At 33.2% G+C, this 19,585-nt stretch overlaps 1 protein-coding gene across 1 annotated transcript; it reads right to left on the bottom strand.

Moving 5' to 3' along the window:
- Positions 1-1,286: 1,286 nt before the first annotated feature.
- LOC148598003 (protein ABHD13-like) lies at positions 1,287-12,905 on the bottom strand. Its single transcript, XM_088561127.1, has 7 exons — positions 12,527-12,905; positions 11,489-11,711; positions 10,124-10,224; positions 8,329-8,582; positions 6,712-6,816; positions 5,526-5,633; positions 1,287-4,668 (listed from the first exon to the last, which is right to left on the bottom strand). The coding sequence occupies exons 1-7, from the start codon at positions 12,762-12,764 to the stop codon at positions 4,603-4,605; spliced, it is 1,095 nt and encodes a 364-aa protein (XP_088417253.1). The 5' UTR covers positions 12,765-12,905; the 3' UTR covers positions 1,287-4,602.
- Between the last annotated feature and the right edge of the window lie 6,680 nt (positions 12,906-19,585).

Here is a 19,585-nt window from a genome sequence, read left to right as displayed (position 1 = left end):
GAGATCTATCTGCGGTCAAGTTTTCGTTTTAATCTATTAAGCCATGTTGGAGTTATTGTCCTTTTCAAAGTTTTTTGCTATTTTTAATGTTATTTCTTTCAAAAATCTTCTCCTCTGACACTATTTTACCAATTGAAACAAACTTGGTGTAAGTGTTTCTGCATAGAATTGAAGTGGGGTTTTTTGATCCGTCAAAAAACATGGCCACTGTTACTAAAAATAGAACATAGGAATCAGACAGTATATTTTCGCATATATCTCCAAAACGATTAGGTTTAGCCAAATTCTTTCAATAGCTGAAATGATCCTTATTTTTAGGACTACAAAAGTCTTAAGACATAAAATTTGTCAGATGCTTTCTTATAAGAGTAATTGCCCTTGACAGGGGAAAATGACAGGTTTTTTTTCCAGCTTTCAGCCAATGTCTTGAAAACTATGATAGATTTAGACTTCCATTCGCTGAAATGATCCTTATGATTAGTCCTATCAAAGTTTTCTTGAGTCTAATTGTTGGACAACTTCTTGTTTAATTTATTGCCCATTTTGGCAAAATTCAACCAGGTGAGTGATTCAGTCCCCTGGGAGCCTCATCTTATTTACAGAATGCAGGCCATTTTAGCAAGTTTTTCAAAGGGATGTAACCTGCTAACACCCGACAACCTGGTTGGCGGTCTCATTTGGGAAAGGAAGAACAGTTAACATTTTTTTATGAAACTAAATGGTTTGAAAATAATTATTTGAAAGTAACCAAGTACTTACCACAGCTACAATAAGTAAAATATTTGAATTTTAAGTCAACTGCTGTCCATTGCTCCAAGCAGACAGTAAACAAGTCTGTCAGCTTCGAAGGTAACTTCCCTCTGCTCAAAATAAAAAAAAAAGAAGTCGAAGTCAGAAATATCAAAAAGAAATATTCAAAATGGTCTGTCTAATGGCGGGTTATAAGGTATGGCACTATCTGTCTGACTGCCCTTCATTTGTACAATTACTTAAAAAATCTTGAAGGAATTTCATTAGGTGATGCCTAAATAAAGCTCATTGTTCATTTTTCTGTTTTCAAATAATTTATTTTGTTTTGTGCATTGGTTAACCCACTATTAAAATAAAACGAGGAAAATTAATACTTATTTAAAAAAAAAAAAACTTGGGTGAGCTAAATTCTATGTAGACTGTTAATTTTTAAAACCACAAAATTTAATACCGATTATGTCCATGAATTAAAGCCCCTCATCTATGGAAGCCTTTGACAGCAGTAACAATCAGAAAGAATTTAACTGAACAAATAGTTGATGTTATAAATATTTTATTAACATTTTTTTTCAAAAAATATTAAATAATTTCCCTATAACATGCTAACAAATAACAAGATAATATCCAATCATAAGACAACATTCAAATACAATTACTCCTACAAAAGTGATGATGTCAATAAATTTCACCAACTAAACCAGTTAATTAAGAAAATCATTATTTCGTAGTAACCAATACAACAGGACCAAATGCTGACTGTGGATTTTTCTGGTTCTGCCTCCTTTTTAAATTTGTTGAAAGTCCTCTGCATGTAGGATCTTACAGTACTCCATTTTACATTATGTATAAATAACTTCTTTAGGATCCTGGTTTTCCCTGTGAATAATGTTGGAAATTGGTAACATGGTCTTTTTTATGGAAACTTTTGTTAATTTCTGGCAAAATTTGGGCAAAAATGAGTAAACAACAGCCTGGAAACCCTCTCCCTCTTTTAAAAATCTCTGATCTACCCCTGAAAGCTATTAACATTCTTTTGTCAATTTATCAGACACAACTTTCATAAATGACATACATAAAATAAAATGAAGAAAAATCAAAGAACATTTTCTACATCACATGTATTATCACAGAAACTAACAAGTGCCCTAATATAAACAGATTATTACCATGGTAACTAACGGTCACATGAATACAAGTATGTAAAGAAGACTTTTTTCTTCAAATAACTCCATTTTAAAAAAAGAAACAAAGACGATGTTGCCCTTTCATTTTTATGACACTGTAAGCATCTTGCTGTTTTCATTCAACCACTCTAAATAAGCAAACGGAAATGAAAAGCTTGCACCAGGAATCAAATTTAAGGGGAAATACTTGCTACATGCAAATTAAACTTCAACTTTGCTAGTAGAAATTATTTCCACTTGCCAAAATTTGTTTGTGGAATTCTATATATATCATAAATTCAGTTCAGAAATAACCCCCCAAAAAACAGTAATTGCTAAATTTAGCTAGTGGAAAAATTTCTTAAATTCAATCCCTGGACGCCTAAGACATTAACAAGTAAAATCAACAGAAATACTACCACGATAAGCATCTTCAATTAAATGTCTTTTAGCTTGCAACCTTTGTAGAAAATGGAGGTAAACATTGACATAACAAGTAAATACACTTGAACAAGCTGTTATAAATTAAAATTAGACCTTGCATTTTTTTAATTTTTTACATTTACTCCGGGAAAACATATAAAAATTGGAGGAACGAACTTTAATTTGACTGAAAATCATACCATGTCAATACAGTAAAACTTGTCTAAACCAAACCCTGAATAATCTGAAAACCTGTCTGAACCAGACATTTTTGAAAGTTCTGTTATATTGCTTTAAATCATTTATTTCAATCTGGAAAGACCTGAATACTCTATTGATCCAACCAAAGTCCAAAGGTTTAGGTTTAGACAGGGAACCTGGGAAGACCCGAATACTCTATTGATCCAACCAAAGTCCAAAGGTTTAGGTTTAGACAGGGAACCTGGGAAGACCCGAATACTCTATTGATCCAACCAAAGTCCAAAGGTTTAGGTTTAGACAGGGAACCTGGGAAGACCCGAATACTCTATTGATCCAACCAAAGTCCAAAGGTTTAGGTTTAGACAGGGAACCTGGAAAGACCTGAATACTCTATTGATCCAACCAAAGTCCAAAGGTTTAGGTTTAGACAGGGAACCTAGGAAGACCCGAATAGTCTATTGATCCAACCAAAGTCCAAAGGTTTAGGTTTAGACAGGGAACCTGGGAAGACCCGAATACTCTATTGATCCAACCAAAGTCCAAAGGTTTAGGTTTAGACAGGGAACCTGGGAAGACCCGAATACTCTATTGATCCAACCAATTTTTGAAGTCCAAAGGTTTAGGTTTAGACAGGGAACCTGGGAAGACCCGAATACTCTATTGATCCAACCAATTTTTGAAGTCCAAAGGTTTAGGTTTAGACAGGGAACCTGGGAAGACCCGAATACTCTATTGATCCAACCAATTTTTGAATTCCAAAGGTTTAGGTATAGACAGGGAACCTGGGAAGACCAGACTACTGTGTTGATCCAACCAATTTTTGAATTCCAAAGGTTTAGGTTTAGACAGGGAACCTGGGAAGACCAGACTACTGTGTTGATCCAACCAATTTTTGAATTCCAGAAGGTTTAGGTTTTGACAAGTTTCAAACTCTTAAACAATTATCACTATAAAAAGCAAATAACAAAAGAATGTTTCCTCTTCTATTAAATATAAAGCTCAATCAATGAGAACTTCACATGAACAATATAGCATTTAAGAATCATTTAAAAGGCGACAAAAAGTTGTCTCTCTATTGAATAACATGAAGAAAGATATAGGAACAGAATCTAAAAAATTCTTTTATTATACCCCCACTTGCAAAGTGGAGGTATAGAGTGATAGGGGTGTCCGTCCCTCCTTTTGTCTGTATTTCCTTCCATTACAAAGGGAACCAGTCTGTTATTGGTTACTCCTACACCACTAAGTGGATTTCAATGAAACTTTCACTGAATCTTTATTACACATTCCCATGGTGCAACTCACCTCCTATTTCAGATTTTGATCCAAATCAAATATGGAGGTTTAAAGGTACATCTTATCAAATGAGGGAATGAGGGGGAATCAAATATGGAGGTTTAAAGGTACATCTTATCACATGGGGGAGTGAGGGGGAATCAAATATGGAGGTTTAAAGGTACATCTTATCAAATGGGGGAGTGAGGGGGAATCAAATATGAGCATTGCTAACAGCTTTTCCTAGTTAATGTTTTGTAACATATCAACACCAATAAAGCTTAATCCCCCCTCCCTACCTAAAAAATAAATGCCCCATCTAAAATGCTTAATTCCTGCATACAAATTTTCAAGAACAAGGAGGACTTCATAATCAATTTTACCTCTGAAAAAAAAATTATTAGAAAAAAAATACAATTAGATTTGTTCAGTTTTAGGAAAAGTTAACACTACTAAGAGTAATCAAGGGAACCAAGATTCAAGTGGAAATCAAAAGAATATATTCCAGGGATAAGACTAGATGGGGAAACTGGACACATTAAATTAATAAAAATATAAATGAAAAATATGCATCAAAGTCACATTAATCAAATATGGTAATTATTATTTTCAATTAAGCAAAATTGTCCACTGCGTAAACCGGCCAATGAAAATGACAAAGTCAACAAGCACAACTGTGTACAATTTCAGCAGTCAAAAGACAGTTTTCGATCACATAAATATTTTTGGCTCTTAGGCTGCCTGTTGAACAGAGAGGAATGTTGTTCAATGCTGTGACAGCATTCTGTAATCAAACTGTTGTCATATTTATATTTGTAGTATCCTTATCTGGTTTGTAGGTTCTTGTATTTAAAACCTATAAAAGAGAATTATGGAAATATAACTATTTGACAAATAGTTCTAATTATTAATAATCTGTATCAAAAATTCTGTAAAAGTCCTATATTTAAGTGGGGTACCAATTTTTCAATTTTCATTGATGTGTATACTGAAAACCTCAGAACCACAAATTCAAAAATCCATGAACTTGTGTTTCTTCCCTAATCCACAAAAATTGGTATCCATGAATTAAACTACTTTCACAGTAGATCAATATTTGAATTCAAATTCATATCTAGTGGACATTTATCAACTTGAGCAATAGGTCCACGCTACCACAATCACAAATACTGTAAACGCATTAATTATCGCTGCTGCTTATTTTCTGTCAAGTAAACATATAAGCGGGTACTCTTTTTCACGCTTTTCAGTCAACTGCCAATATAGTGAAAATTAATACATTAACAGTAATTAGCCATTCTGTTAACACATGAAGAAAAACCTTGTGTGCACTATATAAAATAATCTGTCCAGAATATGCCCAAGAGTAATCAAGGGAACCAAGGTTCTAGCGGTAATCAAAAGAATGTAATCCAGGGACAAAGACCAGACATGGAAAACAGACATACACAACAAAGAACATAAAGTAACTAAAACATATACAACCAGGTCTGGGCTTAACATAAGATTTTGAATTAAAATTTTTGTCTCACATCCTCAAGTTCTACCCTTAAATCTTCAATTTCACCATGTCTAAACTCAATGCAGTTTTAACAGTTTCAATGCAACATTAATGGTTTTTCTAATGCTTGTGTTTAGCACCTGCACATCTAATATAAAGGGCAATTAACCAGAGCAAAAATGTTTCTTAAAATTCATCTAAAATTGACTTACTTCATTTACAAAATTTTTCATTGCTAGATAATATCCCTGTGACATCCAGGTTTCATTATGCGTTCCATCAGCAAACCTCACAATACGTTTTCTTCTACTCACAGCAGCCTGGAAAATAAAGGAGGAGATGCATTTATGGTGGAAATTGCCCCTTTATCAAATTAGTGAAAATCAATGAAACAGTCCAAAGAAAGTTTTACTTCCAGAATAGAAGTGTTACATCAATATATTTAATTCTCCATTTTCAAAACTAATTAGTACTGCATACTAGGGTAAAAATCACTGGTAAAAATAGCTCCTTTTCTTAAATTTTCCGAAACCAGTAAGTAAATCATCCTTCTGATCTGAAAAAACAAGTGCAAGAGCCAATGTAGACAGAATACTCTTAAGCCTTATCTGTTGATCACAATTCATGAAGATATGGCAGATCTACATTAAAGTAGGTACCACATTGATATTTTATAACAAATTATTAAGCTCTTTTTGCAAAAACAATTAAATTTTTTACTTGTTAGTTGACAAGAACTAAAAAATCTGAATCAAATTTTACTGTATTAAGTCCACTAGCTGATTAGTAAATTTTAATTGGTATGTTAATATTACTATGTTTGGAAAGTCAGACTAGAAGGGGGCAAAAAACACTCTTCAGTGTACCTCGTTTTTTAAACATACTGTAAATAAATGTATATTCCTCTATTTTATCAGGATAACAAATCTGTGAAATAACATGTCTAGAATCCTAGAAGTATTTATTGATTGTTAGGGTTTAACGTCTGAGCAGCAATAAGAATCCTAGAAGAATACATGGCCCACATCACAAAGTCTTGTTAATTCTGAAGACATTTCATTTAAGTTTCTGTATATTGCATATCACTTTCTTCATTTTCCTGTGAACTATAGTAGATTATAAACAAAGTTTTTTTTTTTTCTTTTAATTTAAGGTCATAAAAAAAATCATATCTGAAGATGGATTCAAAATTTTAAGGACTATAATTATCTACATATTATGCCTAACCAGCCTATAAAATTTCATCAAAATCTGATGAATGCTCTAGGAGTTTTAATCTCTGATTACAAGCTATGTGGACAAGGACGGACAAGGTACATGTACCTCTCCCCAAATTTAGTTTGCATGGGTATCATTATAATGTGTTAAGTCATCTACAAATACAAGTTATATACTTACATTATGTAACAATTCCATCATTTTTGGTGGAATCAAATTATCTGCTAAACCAGACATAAATAAAACAGGCACATGTATACCAGTTAATCTGAATATAGATCTATACTGAAAAATATACAAAAAATAATATGGTCAGCACAGGGGGTCAGCAATATTTTTTTGTCAGGATTGTTTTTTTCTTAAACTCTTACATCCATCCTGTCATATTATTTTATGAATACTGTTTTCCATAACTGTTTTGGTGTATAAGCTGTGATTTATCCCCAATGGGCAGTTATGTAAATCTTGTTTAAAAATTTCAAGTTTCTATGGCAAGCAGTGTTCTCCCCTGTGCCATTTAGGATCATGGTAATATGATGCTATTTTTAATTTGATGTGATGCTATCTGAACTGACTTTCCTGTAGATAATGTTAAAAATGATCTGCTATAATTTCAATGGAAAAGAGATGCTATCCAAATTTTCTAGTTTACAAGGATGCTATTTGACTTTTCTAGGGAGAACACTGGCAAGTCACGCCAAAGTCCGGACAGTTAATTAACACGGGTTAAACAACTAAAGAGAAAACAATTCTGAATGTGACAATTAGAATCCCAGTAAAAGGGCATACTTGTACAACAAGATGAATATACAAAAAGTACATACAACACAATGTTTTAATGAGGTAGATCTAAGGTAAGGGACATCACTCTTGAAATCAGTTATGTGCTTGCATCATATTCAATTTCACCAAAGCCTAACAAGCTTTCATTTGAAACTGAATGATTTCAATCCAAGTTACAGTGCTGCTTACATGATATAGATGTAAAATGCCAAATACAAATGTTCCAATGATTTGTAAGAGTTGTGTCCCTTGCCGTAAGTCTACCTCTTTAAATAGTTAAAACAGACTTTCAATTTCTTTTTGTAAGTTGCCTTTGAAGTAATTTTATTCGGGTATAAGTCTCTTTTTTAGGCCAATAATAAAAATAACTTTATGGTTCTAAGCCCCCCCCACAAACTCCCATTTTTTTGCCATATCAATAAAATAAAAAAAATAAAAAAATGATTTTTTTCCCTTGCCAACAATGTTAACAAGATCCTCATAACTTATTGGGAAAAATGAAAAACTCCCACAAAGGTTTCATGAAAAGTGGCCTAGTGGAACCAAAAATGGCCACAGTTAGTAGCAAAAATGAAATGAATTAACTCATACATATTTAAATACAGCTCTGCCTTTAAACAAGGCAGAAGCTTATGATTAACGATACATTTTCAATCCCCAATTATTTTTTGGAAATCTTCAGTAGGCCTCATAGAAACTTAATATAAAAATAACAGTGCAAATGAAAGTTTTCCACTGCAGATATTAACACTGCACATTTAGTTATGTTCTACTAAAGAAAAGTATAGGAAGGTTTCCCACCAAAATTTTTACACCATAATGTTTCAAAAAAATTCTTCACTATATATATAGCAGATCCAATGAACAAAGGAAGAGTTGCTTTCAGGATGTAACGAATGTATTTGCACGTTTTCATTGATTATCTTGAGATATGATAAACTATTTCATGTCTGGTTTTTAGACAGAATCATACTGAAAACAGTAATAAACCAACATAATTCTACATGTACTTACTTTTGCCTTAAATAAAATATCTGGTACATATTTCAAAAAGTCTAATTTAAAAATATTTCTACCAATCTCTGGTAGAGATGTAAAAGTATTTTCTACAATCAAAACAGCTATCTGTTGTGCATAGAATGGCTGAGAGGCTAGATAGATGGCCACGGCACCGCCAAGAGATCGTCCGAACACAATAATTTTACTAAGATCTATATCAGTTCTTTTTAATATAAAGTCCATGGCTGCTTCTGCATCTTTGTAAAGACCTGAAATGACAAGATATACAGTGAAACCTGTCATAAGCCCCCTTATGAATTTTTAAATTTATGAAAATAAAGTACTTCTGTGTGTTTATGCAGGCGTAAAAAAGTGTTTAACAAAGATTCCTTGTGTATAGATTTGATAGATATAAGGCTCTGAAGTTGGATTATAATTCAGTGTTTCACTTTGGCACATTATAAGCTTCTGACTAGAATGAAAATAGTAGAATAACTTTAATAATGCAATTAGCCAAAAGATAACAAATTCGAACAAAGTTAAAAAAAAAATCATTTGTGAGCCGTTTTTGGGGCTTTTTGACCCCAAATCTTACAAGGTTTGTACCAGTATCCTTTATATCTATCAAATCTTCCTTTTGTGGTATAAAACATGTACTATGATTTCATAGAGGTCCACACCAAGGGTCTGGAAATTTTGTCAGACCTTTTTAGACATTTTGCAGCTGCACCAAAAGTGCACCTAATTCAGATATTGAAGCAATACTCATGTGTCATAGTTGATTGTATATTTATCACAGCTTTTGTGTCTTCTTTTATTATGTTTCCACCGTTAATGTATGCTTTTATCATGTGTGTATTTGCTTATCTGTTTACGTTTTAAAAATAGATTGTGTATTCCATGTCACGTGAGACTCCATACACTGTTATTCCAGTTTTGCCCGAAAAACAAGGAAAATGTTTAAATTTTTGCCCTTTTTGGCCTCTAACAAATACATTGTTAAAATGCTATCCCTAAGTCATTTCAGACATTTCTTAAGGTAGACCTACGGTAAAGAACACAACTCTTAAAAATCATTGGAACGTAAGCATCAATGTAACTTGGACTGATTTCATTCTCTATCACATGGAAGCTTGATAGATTTTGGTGAAATTTAATATGTTACAAACATATCGCTGATTTCAAGAATTATGTCCTCTACCCTAGGTCTACCTCCTTAAGGGAGAATGGTACACTGCCACAGAATAACATATCGACTGATCAGAGGTTTCATTAAGAACCAGCTACTGTCAAAATGTAGACGATTCAAAAAGTGGAAATGGACCGTTCAAAATCACAATGGGCCCCATTCCCCCTTTGATACATTTTTAAGATGTAGACGGTTCATTTTCTCTGTTAAGCCTGTTCACTGAAAAGATAATGAAAGCCCTGACTGATATACTAACTACAACACCAATATACCAAAATACAACCCTGAAAAATTTTATTTTCATATTAAGGAGGTAGACCTAGGGTAAGGGACACAACTCTTACAAATCATTGGAATGTTTGTATTCAGAATTTTACATAAATCTCATGTAAGCATCAATGTAACTTGGACTGATTTCATTCTACATCACATGAAAGCTTGATGGACTTTGGTGAAATTGAATATGTTACAAACATATCACTGATTTCGAAAGTTATGTCCCCTACCCTAAGTCTACCTCCATGTCGACCGATATACTAACTACAACACCAACATACAACCCCAAAAAATTTGCAGTCACATAAAATTGAAAACAATGAAATTTCTGTTTTAGATATATACCTCCTTCACTTGGTGACCCTTCACTTTTACCATAACCTCTGTATTCCACCAATAATATATTATAATTACATTGAGCAAATAGTGCTTGGGCATTCATTAATCTAAAAAAAAGTCAAATATAAATTGTATGTACATGTAGATAGACTAACCAAATTATTTGAAAATTTGAATCATATGGTATTTCTTTGAACTTCAAATTGAAAACCAAACTTTTAGGTATCCTTAAAGCTGACATATTATATTTTTTTAAAGGAGATTATAAAATTGTTACACTGTATTGTACATAGTTTTCTTGATGTTATAACTTACGTTTTAAATTAATTTTTGGTTTCAAATTGTCTTTGTGTAACGATTATCTCTGCTTTGTTTAAAATCCCTTTGATCTTGCTATACATTAATTTTCAATCCCAGGCCAGTTGACTGAGAATGAAAATTATCCTATAACTGCAAAACATATGTGACGTCACATAGCACTCCGCCAAATAATAGTCCAGAAAGGAAACTGTGCAGTGCTTATAAAACTTATATATTTAGGTTAGGAAAACTGAAAATGAAAGAAAATTAATACCTTACACTTCAGCAAAACAGTGATAAACAGAGTATTTAGTATTTTTTTCAACTTTTTCTCGTCATGTTGAAAACATGTTAAATAAACAAATATTATCAACAACAACATAAATAAGCACACATAATACTAGTACATGTACCAAAATATCAATGAAACCTGTCTAAACCTTATCTTTTTGGAATACAGAGTTCGAACACTTTTAAAAGACATCACAAATACATGTATTACTGGCAGTGACTTTCCCACCCGTATTTTGAGGCCCAATTTCAGCCCTATTCCTAAAAATAAATACACTGTATGCTCCAAATTTCTCAAATTTCAGCAGTGAAATTCCCATGATTTGTATGTTGTAGTTGCATAACCGATACATGTACTAAAATGTCTCACTACTCTACTATACCTAATTTGCCATCCAGAGGTTAAATGTACCTCAGGGACTTCAATATAATGGGAACTGCAATGGTCCTCATCAAGGACCTTGATTTTAAAACAATGTATAAAAAAATCTTTATCCTCATGCAAATAGAAAATTTCCAAAAGTCACAATTTTCATGCTTTTTTCCCAAATTGCAAGGGATCATGCATGGGACCTGAACCCCTCCTCGAACAGCAGGAAAATAACTAATTTGTCTATTAAAAACCAGTGTTCAATATTTCCTGCATTGCCATGGAAGTATATTAAGACTGGAGCATGTAAGGCAGTGGATGTTTCATTAAAAACTATGCTTTTTCCCAATTGCATTGGATCTGGGCCCCTCCTCAAAGAGCAGGAAAAAACTGATTAGCCTATTACAAACCTGTGTCCTATATTCCCTGCATTGCCATGGAAGTATATTAGGGTTGGAGCATTGGGCTGTGGATGTTTTATAAAAACTAAATTTATCTTGACTCCATCACTTGTGGTTACAAAGTGGTTCTCAAAAGGCAACTGGTAGGTATTGGGTAGCTGAACGTACAGCCTGGAATTAGGAGGCTGATCGGGGTAATAAAGCAGCATGTCCTGGGCATTGAAAAATATACCTAAAAAGATCAAACAAAATAAGATCATAATTAATCTATGCAAGATGCTAAAAAAGAGGTTTCTTGCACATAAATTTACTATAGTATAACTCAAGAGTAACTACCACACTATCATGACATCACAACAACACAAGTGAAATTACAGACTAAGATTTGACTGGACCAAGTGGATTATGACAAATATTGATATGGACTTAGTTGTGCTTAGTCAAATTCAAATTTGATATTACATTCAAATGTTCTATTATTATGTAATTAAATGAAACTGTCTATATCCTCGTCTGACTATTTCCACTAGTTTTTGTGTATGACATTGTTTTTTTTCTCTTGTTTGTTTGTTTTTTTCTAGTGACTTTTGTACAAGTACATGCACCTTGTACCTTAACTGGTTACTTTTTTTCTCTTTTCGTTGGTGGTTAGTTTAATGAATAACTCAATACTTGTCAAATGTTATGCACTCATTAAACACTTCAATTAAGAACAAAACAGGTTTGAATTTTAATTTTATGGTGCATTTCACCTTCTATCAAGTTTCATTTACCTTCAAGTAGTTACAACAATAAATAACATGTACATGTATATAGTCTATCTTCATTTCTGTAAACAAATGTGGTAGAATACCATGAATACCCAGAATTGGGAGAGGAGAAAAATGTTTTAAAAAAATGTCAAGTTGAAATTCAGACATCAGATGCCTTCTTCTCATAATTTTGGAAGATATTCATATATTGTACCTGCCATGTTAGATAGATTGGAAAACTATATATACAATATGTACCGAGTATTTTCTTACTGAAATATCACGTCATATTTACCTATCACAGCAAGTATGAAGAAACATAAAGTAATGAGTCCACCTGTCAACCAGTAAACCAAGAACAAAATCAGTAACGCTGAGCTACACAACTTCCAAAACCTTGTTGCAACGGCGATACAAATTCGAATGAGAAGTTTGCACAGCATTAGCTTTTTGCCCATCTTTGGTATTTCGTTTTGTTCGTCAATTAAAGGATGAGATTCTGATTTGTCTAATACGTTGCCATCTCTACTCATGCTAAAATATTCTTTGTCCTAAAAGACAACTTATCTACAACAATTCGTTAACTCGGATGAGATCACTTTCTATTTGTATTAATTTTTTCCACGTCGTCCATATTGAAACAAAATCTGTTCGGAAAATATATCGGAACTCATAGGCATGATAAGTCAAAAGAAATCCGATAGCGTCGACTAAGGTGCGTTCGAAAAATATAGACCTATACATAATTATTTTCAACAGTAGTTAAGTAGCAGTCTTTAACCAATAATTCACCTTTATTTCTTATTTAGAATCAGTTACAGACCACACAACCAGTCTTAGTGTTTTGTTTGGGTGTTGCGCATTTGAGATACAATTTATAAATATATTGTGTATAAAATTAGAACTTTGCTCATTGTTCTTGATTTGCTTTGAAATATAATCAGGAGATATTTTGACTAGACCAAGAAAACAGAAAATAACACGAATTGAATTAAAAGAAGGCACACATAAGCATAAGTTAAATCCTACTAGAAACTGCATAGGAGTATGGACCAGATGCATCGCGGTAAGGTAAGCGTTCTCTGCTCATGTCGAAAAACATGTCCACCACACCGAACAAAGATGTTATTGATACAAAGTACAATTATATATTTTAGAATAAAAACACCATCATCACCAAGAAGAACAAAAACAAATGAGTATAAGGGGGGCGCGACTATTTGATTTTGAGGGGCCAACAATAGTTACAAGTAGAATATGGTTAAGGATTGACTACTTGATTAGGAAGAGGAGGCTACGGAACAAAATAGTATTTATATTTCCTACATGTTCACGATAACATTTTTATTTTTGACATAAATAAGTAATGTTCATTGTGTGGAAGCATAATGTTTGGATATCAGAGTGATTTGAAGGATAATAAAATGTTCTTCAATCTCCAAGATAAAAATATATATTTTTAAAACGTTCCGAGTCGAAAATTCTTTCAAGCTCTCGCCCTCAAAATCAAATAGTCGCGTCCCCTTAGACCTATTTGCTTTTGCTCTTCTTGGTGATGCAGTTGTTTTTGTTGTATTTCTGGTCCCCTTTGTTGTTGCTATTGATTCGTTGTTGTATTTGTTGCTGTTGTTGATCTTTTCTCTATATGTTTAGTACATCGTGAGGTTTTTTAAGTAGCAGTCCACCTAAGAAGCATGCAGTGGGTAATTTATCGATGTCAGACATTTGAACCAAATTGACTTGCAATATGTATGATTTACCGGAAAAACAAGAATTAATATAAAAAAATGAAAAATATTTTCACCGTAACCATAGCAACGACCATTCCTTAGCAACCGCCAATTTTAATAAAAACACAAAAACATCACAATTTGAATGTATTTTTTTATATATCTAATGGTGGAAATTTGTCAAACTACATAATTACATTAATAAAGTATGTCTTAGGAAAAACAATTTACAACAAAGTACACAGCAATCTGATTGGTTTAGATCTTGTTACCATAGCAACCAAAATTCTTAATTTTTGACAATTTGAAATGTATGAAAAAAGACTATGTTCAGACCAGTTTTGCTAACAATAGCAAGAAGATATTATTTAAATGCATGCATGGGTGTGTAGTAGGTGCTCTCCACTGAAACATATCAAAAATGAAAATATGTAGCATATCTTTGTTTTTTTGCTCATCTGGACCCAAAATCACCCCCTGTTTGGACTTTTCTTCTTTTTAACGTTTTTCATACAAACTTTGTCAAGACCATAACTTTTTCGTCTTTTGATCTAGACTTCTAATATTTAGTCTGTTGGTATATCCTCTCGGGGTAGATTGTCGCATACCAGAGTGGGAGACTTTTGACCATTACCTTTAACCTCAAGGTCAAATAACCTACACATTTTGGCAAAATACGATACATAATTTTGTCTGTACTATTATTTTTTGGTCTTTTTACTTAGATATCCGATCTTTGGCATTCAAGTATATCACACCAAGGCAGGGGGTAATGTTTTAGGTAGGTGATATTTGACCTTGACCTTTGGCCCCGAGGACAAATAACATAAAAGTTTTGACAAAATACCATAAAAAAACTTTGTCTTGGTCATATTGTTTTTTGTCTTTACCAAGATATCTGATTTTTGGTATGTAAGTAAATCACATTAAGGTATAGTGTAATGTTCAAGATAGGATAACGTTTGACATTGACCTTTGACTCCAAGGTCAAATGACATACAAAATTTTGGCCAAATACCATGCAAAATTTTGTCTGGGCTAAAATTATTTTGTCTTTTCACTTAGACATCTGATATTGGGTATTGGATTATAAAACCTGAAGGCCAGGCATCACATACTAGGGTGGTTGACATTTGAACTTGGTTTTTGACCTCATGTTAAAAAAACATACCAAAGTTTGACGCCATTCATACAAAATTTCTCCATACCATAACGCTTTTTGTCTTTTGACCTAGATTTCTAATATTTAGTATATTGGTATATCTTCTCAAGGTGGAGTGTTGCATACCAGAATAGATGAAATTTTACCTTAACATGTCAACCTCATGGTCAAATAAGATACACATTTTGGCAAAATACCACCAAAAGTTTTGACCGTGCCAAAACTTTTTTGCCTTTTTACTAAGATATCTGACATTTGGTATGTGGGTATTTCAAGCCAAGGTTGAGTGTCATGTACCAAGGTGTGTGACTTTTGAACATGACCTTTGACCTTATGGTCAAATGACATACCCAATTTTGGCTTAAGTTGATGACTGATTTCATGCAATATTCCACCTCACAGTATGTCGTAAATGTAAATAATCACTTGCCCTTAATCACCTGATTGTGCGTAACTCCAGTAGCAGTACTAATCTTTTACATCTGCTGTGGAATCTGTGTTCTCTTAATTTCAAAGGAGAAGAGCTCTGAGCTTAAATAATTTTGTGTTTGACCCGTCCATCTGACCACCAGTCCATCAGTTCATCTTAAGTTTTCTGAACTTTTTTTAAACACTTGCAGATATTGAAATATTTTTTTTTTTGGTTAATAAGTTCACCATGATAAGTTAAAAGTCAAGTTTACTTTTCGATCATTTTTACCGAAATTACGGGTTTTATACTCATCAAAATTCATAGAAATTACCGTTTTCCTGACATTTTTTCTGAACATTTGCAGATATTGACATGATTTTTATTATAAATTAACCGTGATAAGTTACAATACAAGTTTGTGTTTGGTTTCACTTCGATGATTTTACCGAAATTACGGGCCTTGAACTTAGCAAAATTTACAGAAATAATCGTTTTAAGGACTAAATGCTTGCAGATAATGACATGATAAGTTCACAATGATAAGTTACAGGTCAAGTTTACATTTTTTCCCCAATACGATGATATTTAACTTACATTAATTAAAACTTAAATTAATCAAAGTCTGGCGTTTTAAACTAACATTCTGTGTAACAGAATTTAGTTAGAAGAGGTTGGTTTTCTCATCGTGTACTTAAGCTCATCTGGGACGAAGGTCAATTTGAGCTAATGCCATCACTTTGTGTTCGTTGTAGTTGTCTGTTGCCATTGTTGACTTTTTCAAAAATCTTTTTTAAATTTTATTTTGTTGCAATCTTTTCTAATGCCTATAAAAATCATTTTCAAAAAACTTTTTTTTAATTTCATTTTTTATACCTGATTTAACACTCTAATTCCTTTTTCATCTAGGTCCTTCTAAATGTATTTCTCTTATTAATCTACCTACATGTTAATGTCTGTGTTCCAACATAGTTGAATATAGGGGGAAATAAATAAAGGAATATGCCAAAGAAGACAAAAAAAAAAACTGAATTTTTTTGTAAAACATCACGATTTAGTACTTTTGGTATCATACCTCATTGAATATAAAAGGCAGGATTATATAAATGAAGTCATATACAGATGCATCAAGGATATTGAATCAGCATCCAAACGAAGTCTGCAACCTATATTTTACATTTCATTGAGCCCCGTGCAGGTCCGGGTGTTAAAAGAATAGGCCTGCAGCAGCGCTAAGCTTGTCGTAAAAGGCGACTAAATAGTGCTCAGAACCATAGCCGGGGGCTAGGGCGCTCTGCCCACAGAGCAACTGGGATGTGTGCCCCAGGTGGTGGAATGGGGTACCCCTGGCGTGTTACATGCTGGGGTTGTCAGGCTATAATACGGAAAACCTGACCGCAAACCATAGTGGTGCACCGTGTTGGGAAAGATGCCACGTTCCTCGCACGTTAAAGAACCCTGCTGTGGTATTCGATAGGAGTAGGAACCTTTGCGCTCCGCCACAGGAGGCTAAATTGCCCGACCTTACCCATCCCCCCTTTTTCCAGTGGCAGTCAAAATTGGTTGACCCTATTATTCTTGTTACCTATCCTTTTTTTTTCATTTCATGTTCATTTTATCATCCATTTCATGTTCATTGTCTGAATATAGCTGAAATATTGCTGCTCGGACGTTAAACCCCAACAAACAACAAACAAAACATTTCATTGACTGTATTAAAGTTTACTTCTGATCTCATACATGGGCAATAATAAGTAGAAAATCATGTAAACTTGTTGACTATAAATTAAAGTAGTTCGCATTTTACAATTAGGCAATTTATTCTTTAATACCACGACAAGATGAAATGTATAATTTTAGGTTACCCATGTTTGTTTCTCGCATAGTTTCTAGACAGCTACAAGTAATAGATGTGGTGTAACAGGCCCTTAAACAAACGTATTATTTTTAGCTCTCCTTGCCAAAGGCCAAGTAAGCTTATGCCATCGCTTGGCGTCCCTCGTCATTTACAAATTTTCGAAATTCTCCTCAAGATTATTGTGCACAAAGTGGCCGTTTGGATTTAAGTTTATGATCCGTGAAAAAAAAAAAAAGCATAGCCGCCGTTACTAGAAATAGAACATAGGTGTCTAAAGGCATTTTTTAAAATAATAACTCAAAAAAGAAAAAAAACGTTGCCTTTAGCGAAATTCTTGCAGGGGATAATATTGTCCAGGATTCAGAGAAACCTATGCCGAAATTCTACAAACGATATTTACAACTGATGTAGGAGTTCTGACCCCTATAAAAGTTTTTTTGGCATTCCTCGTATGTACAACTTTGAAAATATTCTCCTCAAGAACGTTTGTTCTGTATGGTATTCCACACAAAATAAATGTTGGAATTCTTGATCCATGACAAAAACATAACCCCTGTTACTAAAAATAGAACATAGGAATCAGAAGGCAATTTTTTGCAAACAACTGAAAGGTTGTTGCCCTTTTTCGGAGGATTATGTAGTTCAGCATTAAAAGATTGACCAATACCGACATTTTCGAAACGATTCGTCTACTAATGTAGGAGTTATGGCTCTAGAAACAATTCTTAATTTTTCCACATGTACATGTGCAATTTTGAAAATCTTCTCTAAAACCATATAAGGTCAGTTAATGGAAATGAGGCATATTAATTCTTGGGTGTATTGTGCTCGAAATGACTTGTGTTTTCTAATCCATTAAAAATGTATATGACTGCCTATACTAAAAATGGAGCAAAGGGGTCAGAAGAGTTTTTTGAAAATAATTAAAAAACTGTTGCCTTCACCAAAATTCTGGTTCAGGTCATAAAATACTATTAAAAGCATTTCCTGCATTCGACCATACAGTTAATTTTAACTTAGCCTGTCTCATTGCCATTTTTTTCTAATAAGCAAATGGTAAACCAGTGAACGATTCGAGTTCTCTTAAGCCTCTAGTTGTCCATTTATAATGTTTCTATAATATAATATAAATGTTGATTTTCCAATTGTTCTTATCTAAATTTCTGGCACAAAATTCCATGTTGAGTAAGTCACAGTATTGTGACATTATGTTTAAACAACAAAATTATAAAACATTTTGAAATATTCTGTAAACATGAATCTACATGTTCATGTTTACAAGAGTAATCATGGGAACCAAGATTCTAGCAGATATCAAAAGAATGTAATCCTGGGACATTTTGATAAGAAGATGTGCATTTCAGTGAAACGGGAGTTGAAAAATGAAAATGGGATATAATGTCAACAGTTGACCACCAAAAACAAGAAATATTATTCTTGGGTCTGATTGAATTCTTTCAAAATACAGAAATTAACAAAAACAATTTAGTATCAGTCATATGCCATCTGTCCTCATTAACACTCATCAAGTCAAAAGTTGATATGTTATTTGATCTTGAGGTCATAGGTCAAGTTCAAATGTCAACCAATCTAGTACGAGGCACCTCGCCTTGAGAAAACATAACCCCATACCAAATTATCAGATGTCTAATTAAATAGACAAAAGAAAATTATGGCCTGGACAAAACTTTGTATGATATTTGGCAAAAATTTTGTATGTCATTTGAACTTGGAGTCAAAGGCCAAGGTCAAAAGTCATCCAATCTAGAAAATTTCACTCTAACTTGATGTGATTTACGTAAATGTCAAACAGGTCAGATATATAAGTAAAAAGACCAAAAAGTAATGGCACAGACAAAATTGTGTATCGTATTTTGCCAAAATTGTATTGTTTGACCTTGAGGTTAAAGGTCAAGGTCAAAGGTCACCCACTCTGGTACGCGACACACTGCCCCGAGAGGATATACCAACATACCAAATATTAGAAGTCTAGGTCAAAAGACAAAAAGTTATGGTCTGGACAAAGTTTGTATGAAAAGCATTAAGAGGAAGAAAAGTCTTTATGAGGATGATTTAAGGTCCAAATGAGCAAAAAAAAAAGAACATATTTTTATTTTTGATATGTTTCAGTGGACACACATTAATGACCAACATCTCCTGACTGTGGACAGGCGCATGAAGTATGCGGTGGGGTT

This window comes from Perna viridis, chromosome 14 (assembly GCF_037379345.1).
Source record: "Perna viridis isolate PV_CMFRI_1.1 ecotype Kerala chromosome 14, ASM3737934v1, whole genome shotgun sequence".
Taxonomy (NCBI): domain Eukaryota; kingdom Metazoa; phylum Mollusca; class Bivalvia; order Mytilida; family Mytilidae; genus Perna; species Perna viridis.
The sequence above is the reverse complement of the archived record's forward strand: the minus strand, read 5'-3'. Positions and strand labels throughout refer to the sequence as shown.

What these genes read in the sequence shown, in the direction of transcription:
- LOC148598003 (XM_088561127.1), bottom strand. Translation starts at nt 12,764, where the DNA reads ATGAGTAGAGATGGCAACGTATTAGACAAATCAGAATCTCATCCTTTA. An exon ending in CTTCATACTTGCTGTGATAG is followed by an intron (nt 11,712 to 12,526) that starts GTAAATATGACG and finishes TGATCTTTTTAG; the next exon opens with GTATATTTTTCAATGCCCAG. An exon ending in TGAAAAATTTTGTAAATGAA is followed by an intron (nt 4,669 to 5,525) that starts GTAAGTCAATTT and finishes TCTCTTTTATAG; the next exon opens with GTTTTAAATACAAGAACCTA.